The sequence below is a fragment of the Adelges cooleyi genome, unplaced genomic scaffold, assembly GCF_023614345.1.
Source record: "Adelges cooleyi isolate 19-005CV unplaced genomic scaffold, UGA_ACOO_1.1 ACOO_flye_CR_arks_rails_tigmint_CR_PRNA_30, whole genome shotgun sequence".
Taxonomy (NCBI): domain Eukaryota; kingdom Metazoa; phylum Arthropoda; class Insecta; order Hemiptera; family Adelgidae; genus Adelges; species Adelges cooleyi.
Genome location: NW_026095971.1, coordinates 6230269 through 6239429, shown reverse-complemented (window position 1 = coordinate 6239429; position 9161 = coordinate 6230269). Strand labels below are relative to the sequence as shown.

General features: G+C 30.7%; 1 protein-coding gene across 2 annotated transcripts; it reads left to right on the top strand.

The window, feature by feature from the left end:
- The first annotated feature begins 668 nt into the window (after window positions 1–668).
- LOC126838478 (facilitated trehalose transporter Tret1-like) lies at window positions 669–7699 on the top strand. Of its 2 annotated transcripts, none has more exons than XM_050572957.1 (6): window positions 669–983; window positions 4186–4737; window positions 5051–5294; window positions 5441–5646; window positions 6069–6334; window positions 6931–7202. In XM_050572957.1, the coding sequence occupies exons 1-6, from the start codon at window positions 903–905 to the stop codon at window positions 6962–6964; spliced, it is 1383 nt and encodes a 460-aa protein (XP_050428914.1). In that variant the 5' UTR covers window positions 669–902; the 3' UTR covers window positions 6965–7202. The 2 variants fall into 2 exon arrangements, with proteins under 2 accessions (XP_050428914.1, XP_050428913.1); XM_050572956.1 differs by lacking the exon at window positions 6931–7202 and adding an exon at window positions 7220–7699 and having other exon boundaries at window positions 671–983.
- Window positions 7700–9161: the final 1462 nt, after the last annotated feature.

Genomic DNA, 9161 nt, shown 5'->3' with positions numbered 1-9161 from the left:
TAAAATATTATTTGTTGTACACATTATATTTGTTATAATTTAATTAGATATAATATTAATATATATTATAATAAATTGTTTTTTTTATTTTTATAAATACATTTTTTTTATGTTGAAACATTACATCGATACCATTTTTTATTATATACAAATAAGAATAGTATATTTATTACATTAGTAATGTAACTAAATTAATAATCATATCTACATTTTATCATAAATTATTGTTGCGTTTGTACTAGGATAATAAGCTTCTTTTCTTGACCTGTTTGTTCTATTATACTTAATGTAATTACAAAATTAAAATAATGATATGTATATTGTTTTATCATTTTAATTGGTAGTATTTATCTCAAATAAAAAATTCAAATTGATTTTTACTATAAATGAAAAACATATGATATATATCATGTATGGAAGTACAATTTTAAATAAAGTAAAACTAATGTCCGAAACCTTAAACTTTTTTATTTAATTCTATTCTTAATTTTTGTGATTATGCAGTGCTATTCAATGTCCTTGGATATTTATTATAAGTCGAAAAAGCACAAGCTTTTATTCGATTTGTGATTATTTATATTGTAATTTATAATGTATAAAATTTAATTAACTCCGTGCGCTGTGTCATAAAATAATAATAACGTCTCACTCTTAAATTTGTTCCCGAAAGCGAAACGTTCGTAAGGACTCCAAAATATATCCCGAAGCCGGTCCTTGACTATCACCCGAAACGCCTTGACCATTCTCACCGCAACGGTGGCGGCGGCGAGACGAGTCAAAACATAATCCGCATACTGGCGGATACTTATATACAGATCGGTGCAACACACTAGTGCATATTATCTGACGTTCTTTATTAATCTAGATTAAAACGATACTTGTTTACATTTTTTTTTGTTACAATGGGCAAAGCAACAGAATTAAAGTTAGAAGCGGAAATTACCAGAAACGAGTATGACTCGTTTAAATCGTCATTCGCTCAAGTAAGTTGAACCGCTTAATCATTATGTATGAATAATTTTAGTTACTTTAAATTTTCAAAGTTATGTTACATGTAATTGTAATTAAATGTAAGCCATAATATTTTCTTAAGTAGTTTTCAACATTTATATACTATGAGAGTAAAGAGGTATATTATATTATTACAAAACAAATTGATAGCATTTTAATAAACAACCAAAGTAAAAGTATATTTTGAAGATTGATGTGTAATTTGTATGTATTCATAGAACAACTTTGCTTTATTAAAACTTAGTCGTTTCAAGTATTTTATTTCGTTGCTATTACTTTAAAAAAGAATTGTTTTTTATGAAAGTTTAAAAAAATATAAAGTCTAATATATTCTTGACCTTTAATTTAAGGGTGTACAAAACTGTAGTTTATGGCCGTTTATCTTATATTTTATAAAATTTGAATAAAACTTTTATTTACTATTTACTAAGTATTTTTATATGTGAGTACGTTGTTTTTTATGTACATTTGTATACAGGTTTGAAAAAAAACATCAAATTAATCGAATACTCTTGGATTAAATTCATGCATAATAACATATGATATCACACCTAAAATACGTATTAATATCACATCCTAGTTTATATTAATTAGTATTATGGTTATATTTTTAAAGATTAAGGTCGATAATATGAACCCAAAAACTAATAGATTTATAATAATTGCTAGACATTTTTTCTAAGTTAATTAATTTAAAGTTTACGTTCTACTTTGCCCAAAAATACATTAGTGTGTTTATGTTCATTTGTTAATTTTTAACTTTATATTATTTCCTGGTTAAGTGTTTTGTTTCGCATCATAAAATACTATACTCGTAATTAATAACTATAATTATTAGCGCATACTCAAGGGCGTCAATCTTTAGAATTCCACGTGAGGAAGTGAAATTTGTTTTATAAACGTACGTTAACTGAGGAGGTTGACCGTAGTTACAAAAAATGTCCATCAATTAATGGTATTGTACTTGTCTTATGCTTCCACGAAGTGAATGTACCTTTCATAAGAAATTGACTACCCTTCCATTCTAATGGACACCTGTGATGATACTAAATAAACTCAATTCATCTTCCGGTTAATTTTCGTTTGGATTGATTAATTACGCCTTGTGCGCTGGACCTTGAGTACATCGCCATAAGCAATATACTAATATGAATGTCTAAAATTATTGAATTCGGAAATTATTGCTAAATTTCTTTTGATTTTGGATACAGACTATACGTCACTTTATACATAAGTAAAAGTTAAACGTACAGTCCAGTTAGTTCTAAAATCATACTATTGTAAATGTAGTTCTGTCCTTAAACTATATAATTAAATAATACAAAGGGACGGTTGTACATGCTGAGTACTAGTAGAAACGCTTAAGTGTATCCAGTTAGGTTTATACTTGGCGGCAGGTTTTGAACTCCTAAAGTTAAATGCGCACAATAGCATTGAAGTAGAAAGCCGGAACAGTAAGGAGCGTCAAGGATTTTGTTTAATCAAATACAATAATACAAGAAACCAGATTGATACCGACCTCATAAAGTGTATGATGAATGCCACAATGAATTACGATCGCACCGATTTACCGGGTTATAGTATTATTATGTAATAGCACGACTTAGCCCGAGGGGATAATAATACAATTGTTATTTATCTGGAAACTAAACTCTTAAAGAGACCATTCAAAATATAAACTTATTACGATTAAAATACCATACACGCGGTTTACTGTCCAATATTACTAATACTTACACATCATATCGACAAACGAGTCATTGAAAACAGAACGATCATCATTTTATTTAATTAATTAATAGTTTTCCATTATAAAATGTTAATGTTGTAGTAATAATTTGTTTTCATTTAATCATGACTATAACGTGAAAAATGTCTAAAATCTTTATTGCTATTAAAGCAAATTAACGTTTTCACCATTGTGAGTTAATGCTATTAAAATGGATTGGTATTGTTATATTCCTTTGTCTTTTTCTATAAACTTTCATTGATTCGTTCATTCATTGAAGTGTCAAATCAATTCGCTATGTACGTATTATATTATATTCGTATTACAATCTAAATATGTCTTAAGAGTATAATCTCAGATTTTAATGATTGTATAGAGAAGAACGTATTTTTACTTTTACTTCGTAATTTAACCAAGCAATAAAACACAGACAAGACAAATAAAGTTGATTTGACTCAATCGTTTTTATAATAATACTTAAGATTCATCTATATATTTCCGAAGAAAAGATATCAAATATAAAAAATACCTATATTTTTAGTTTTGTTTTACTATATCTTCTCCACTATTTGTGAAATTTTACAACATTTCAAATACAAATATGTTTAATGTGTAACTCCTAATTATAGGACTTAGAAATAGAATTAATTAATTTTAAATTGTGAATGTGCGAGTAGGATGTTGCTTAAACGGAAAATAATATTTTGTTGCAAAAACTGAAATTTAATTGAATTTGTGATAACCACATTTTATTGAATGATATTAGCTGTATAATGATTGTTTTAAAAAGTGTCCTTAGCTAAATATTGATTTGATAGAAGTTTTAATTAGTGGTTAGTGGTTACATTTATAAAATCTGGTTTTCACGGATGCAATTAAACTTTAGTTAGTGAAACACAATATGTTTTTTTTTTAGTGCAGATTAGTCAGTTTTCGTTACTTTAGATAAATTAAATATAATATTGCACACAGCTTACTACAACACACACGTCCTAATGCGTCTTTTCCTTTTATGTATTCCTTTTTTCCTTATGTTTTCCTTTTTTTATAATTTTGTACACATAATATTCCGTAGTCCTAATTTATTGTAACTTTTATCAATTTCCTGAGGTGTTAACTTAAGTCATTACTAGGTCCATTGATCTAGATTAATCATTGAAGATTTATTTGTTTGTAAATAAGGAAGGAACACTACATTTTCTAAAACAAGAATAATTCTAGCACTTGCGCAATCTACAAACTTAATACAATTATCTTTCTTTATGACGTCGCTGACAAAAAGCGGTCTAATTGCCCAAACACCTTGCTCATTGCTTGAACTCGCTAAGGACATTATGCAAAAGTCAAAACTAACCTAAACCTTTTTTAAAAAAAAAAACTTAAACCCAAGCCAAAATCGTTTATGAAGTCAAATCTGTGTTTAAAGATTATGTATTTGGTTTCAGATCGGTACGATTATCGTACAAAATGTAATCATGTTGGGCTTCGGCATGTCTCTGGCCATACCTACAGTAGTAATAGGATCACTGTTATCGGATGATGACGGATACGATGGCGGTGGTGGCAGCAGCACTGTAACGCTGTCAAAAAATGAAGCCTCGTGGTATGGCAGCGTGCTGCTCGTGTGTCATCCGACAGGCGGCCTTCTATCTGGCGTACTCCAGGAAATTATCGGCCGCAAATGGTGCATGGCCTTTGTCAGCTTGCCTCAGCTGATAGGCTGGTATGTCTTGTGGAAAGCCACAACCTCGCTTGACTTGTACGTCTCTTGCGTGGCACTCGGCCTTAGCATGGGATTGAGCGAGGCTCCCGTTCTCACATACGTAGGGGAGGCCGTTGAGCCTAAACTTCGAGGACCCCTGTCGTCCGTTTCCACATTTACTATCATGCTGGGATCGTTTGTAGCTTATCTCATGTCTACAGCTCTTCATTGGCGAACAATAGCCATGATTAATATGTCCGTACCCATAATTTCCTTCGTCGCCATCGTACTTCTAGTGAGTCCAATGAATAAGTATCATTAAACTGAATACATTTAAGTTTGTACTGAAGGTATAAGACGATAGAGGAAGACAGCTGTTATTTTTAGAGAAAATGTAGTATTCAAATTTAAGTTATTTGTGTTTGGGGTCAATTATGCAAGAAAATAAAATGGTTTAAGTTAAAAAATAGTATGAAATTTAATTGAATAAGGTAAAAAGAGGAACAAGTATTTTTAACATACTACAATTTATTAATTGCTATTGAAAACGTTATACATGTATGCATATATATAATATTTATTATAATTTTTATAATAAAACAAAATAGACAACCGAATCACCAATATGGTTACTGTCGAGGAATCGATCTAGCGAAGCAAAAAAGTCTTTGGCCTATCTGAGGGGATGTATTAGCACAGACCAAGTGGAAGAAGAGTTCTCCGAGCTATCCGTTTACGCGGGTTATAACAAATGTGCGGATCCCGAAGAGTATGGCGACTGCGGATGCGATCAGCGACGACTGTCCTACGTCAAATATCTGCAAATCAACACGACTGACGACGTAACCACCGGTAAGTACATATGTTATTAGTTATAGTAATTCGTGGTTGATACGAATATATCATAAACATATGGAATATTCGACAGTAAAAATAATAAACACAAGGCTCAATTGTTCAACAAGAACAGTGATTCATCAGAATTGTTTGTTTTGCAGAAGATCCTAATTACGCCAAACGCTCGGCCGGGATCTCATGGATGGACTCTTTTAAACAATTTTGGTCTCCAGAATTATACCGACCATTTGCGTTCATCATGTTGTTCTTTTTCTTTTGGTGTTTCGCCACGTTTATTCCGGCCAAGCCATATTTGATTAGCGTTTTTGCGGACATTGGACTACCGTGCACCGCTCACTGGACATTGGTAAGTGTCCGGGACCAGTCTTTGTTTATCTCTCCATCTACAAATCGTTCGCGTGTTTCAATATTGGTGATATGATTAATCTATCTTTTAAATCTGAACCGATTATCATCCTCGAAATGTGTCTTCCTCTATAATCTCTAATCCTCTTTATCATTGTATTATATTCCCTTCAGTGTCGTGTCTTCTTTATTGTTATCGAACAATACAGGTATAATAACATCATGCATATATTAATCATAATATCTACAAAGTACCAACCGATAAAAGTAAATGTGTTTCATTATCATGGACTATATCGTATAACACGTCATGTATGATAACAAAATGTGTACATAAGACTAATTAATCGTTGAAAATATTTATATTTTTATACTTACCGGTTAAGATTTTTAAATTTAATTAAAATTATTTTTTCTTTCCAGGTTTACACTTCCGTTTTAACACTGGTGGGCACCCTGTTGAACGTGCTTACCGTCGCTAAATTCGGCAAACGCCCCATAACTTTAGTGTCGATGACTCTGTGCGCTTCCTCAATGTTGGGCATAGGTTTTTACTTGGTAGGCGTTAATCACTTTTCGTTGGTATGCCCGTGGATACCCATGTTACTACTGAACACATTGTTCTTTTTTTCCGGTTACGGCGTGTTCCCCATACCATGGATGTTGGTCAGCGAAATTTACCCAACTAAGTAAGTCTAAATTTATTAGCTATAAAATATGAATACGGGTTTTTAAATAGTATGCCTTGTTCTAAATAAAAACAAAATCAACCAAGCATTTACACATCTATTAATAATTTATTTAAGATTAAACAAAAAAAAGCCAGGACAGTGGGGTCAAGGAAATCGGAGACAGGATTCCTCTACCCCCCATACAGGAATAATTTGAAATTTGAAATAAAGTGCTTAAGTTGCGAATCTATAGATAGTAAAAATATTAAATATCGTTGAAAGTGTTGTAAAAGTAATATTGGGCTTAAATTTGTACTTCTACTATTTAGGCGAATACGATTAGGATTGATTGTCAGTCTGTCATAATAATTTTTACCTTGGTTACCCATAATATCATAATCGACAATAAAATGAAAATGATTTTCAGATACTTTTTTCCTGTTGATTCATTTCATATATCAACCGAAAAATAAAAACGCCACGTGTGTGATTTTTCTTTTTTGGGGAGTTCTTGTCCTTAATAAAAAAGTTAGACTACAGATTTTTGAAAAAAATTGTGTTTGATATATCTCCATTATATCTTTGACCTTACCTACCTTCAGTCTAATTTTCAGATCTCAAATCACAAAACTACGCCCAAAAAAGTAAAATAAAGAAAAAGTTTCTCTCTTCTGGAGGAAAGGATCAATGGTATTTTTTTGAGCTTTTACGGTTTCTAATCTACACAGGCTTTCTACATGAAGAAATCAGTTCAGCTGTTTAGGAAATATTGTGGGTCCAGATACAAAAATGGAAAAATTAAAAAAAAATTACATTATAAAAACAATACCGCATCGAAGCTACAACAAAACAAATAACTTGCTCATAAAATAAGCGCTGATTTAATTTCATTTGTATTTGCAGGGGTCGAGGAATTGTGAGCGGTTTAACGGCAGCCATGGCGTTCTCGATGTCGTTCGTTTTCACCAAGTCGTTTTTACAGACCCAAGCTTTGCTCACCCTGCCAGGACTATTTGTTACCTACGGGGCTGTCACTCTGATCGGCACTTTATATTTGTACGCTTGCATGCCCGAGACGGAAAATAAGACTTTGCAAGAAATAGAAAAATTCTTTATCGGAGATTTGGACAGCCACGACAACGATTGAAGTGCACGGCTCATTTTAGAGTTTAATTTATTCCTAACTATGATACTTGAACATCGACTTGTTTAGTACTTCTTTTTGAGTACCTGCGGTTTCGTTAGTTAATTTATTGAACAACTATTATTTATTTATTTATTTATTTATTTATTTCCACAACATAAGCTATAAGGTACCTAAATAGGTACAAAATATAATATAAAACTGCAGCCTTAACAGAAGTTATTGTGTATATTTTTAAGACTGTCTAAACTATTTAATGAGTAAATAAACTGTATCGGATATAGATGATGATATTAAATTTGCGAGTAATCTGTTATTTAATAAATATTGTAGGCACACGAAGATGACGACGTTCTTGAAACCGATATTAAGCATAAATTTAACCCTTTCGTTACTGACATACTTGTACGAGGATTTAACTTTAAAATTTTTTAAAAATGTAATAAAATAAACAACGTACTATCATTATCAAACATGTCTTTAAACACAAGTTCTTGTATAGATTGATGATAAAAAAATCGACACAGCTATATTGATAATCAATATCAGTCCAATACGTAAAAAAATTGTTGATTATTTTTTTGAAAAAAAAAAATTCCCAGGAACGAAAGGGTTAAAAAAAGGTACAGGCAGTACAATAAAGTTGCTAGTTAGCCATCCCCGAATTCGCGTTAAAGCATTTTCTTAAATGTAATTTTGTTACTACATCCATGTAAGCTACTGGCGGCAACGATACCACTGTGCTGGATTTCCACTATACCTACTGATTTTTATTTCACTATTTTTTTGGTTTAGTTGTTTACACCTTAATAGTTCAAATATTATATTTGTACTACCTTAATTGTTCGTAAAAATGACGGTTATAAATTTAGTATTTTTAAAAAATCGTCTACACTCAGCTCCGTAAATGCATACAAAATACTTCTAAGGAGTAAGGTATAGGCAAATTTTCTGATTGTGGATTAATATATTATAGGCGCCAAATGATACGGTCGTTTTCAAGTGGTTGGGTGTAGCGAATAAAAAGGGCGTAAAATAACATTTCATACAAATATTATGCAAAAAAAATATTTTTTTTTTTGCTTAACGATTTTATAATAATTAATTTACATAAAAATAATAACAAATTATACTAATCAATAATAAATTAGCTAAACTGAGTTAAAATTACATTTTTATCATTGATGTTTCTTAATAATTGGAGGTGTGACTGGAGCAACTTTGCATGTTTACATTTTTTCATGGGAGCTTTTTTAGTTTTTTTGCTTCATAAACTAATAAAGGATACATTCTTCACTATTTATCGGTTTATTTGAAAACTAACTCTTATGTATTCTATCCAGTTGGTTTCAAAGAACTTTAACTCACCAAAAAATTATCATTAATAAATCAATTCAAACAAACTTATAATTTTAATTTTAATAAGAATAATAATAATTATTGTTTCCATTATTATTGATTATTATTATTTAAAACGTCATGAGTAACGTCACTCCACTCGTAAACGTAATACTAACGCTATACATAATAATAATCTATTTATAATCCGTTGTGTTTTAACCGCTAAACAATGTTTTACGCAGAGACATATTTTTAATAAAATAAGAGCTATAAACCGCGTTTGGCTGATAACATCATATTTTTTTATCATTGATGCTAAATGCTAATTACGTGTAAAGAAAACCTAGACGACGTCATACT

What these genes read in the sequence shown, in the direction of transcription:
- LOC126838478 (XM_050572956.1), top strand. Translation starts at nt 903, where the DNA reads ATGGGCAAAGCAACAGAATTAAAGTTAGAAGCGGAAATTACCAGAAAC. An exon ending in GACTGACGACGTAACCACCG is followed by an intron (nt 5,295 to 5,440) that starts GTAAGTACATAT and finishes TTTGTTTTGCAG; the next exon opens with AAGATCCTAATTACGCCAAA. An exon ending in GCACCGCTCACTGGACATTG is followed by an intron (nt 5,647 to 6,068) that starts GTAAGTGTCCGG and finishes TTTTCTTTCCAG; the next exon opens with GTTTACACTTCCGTTTTAAC.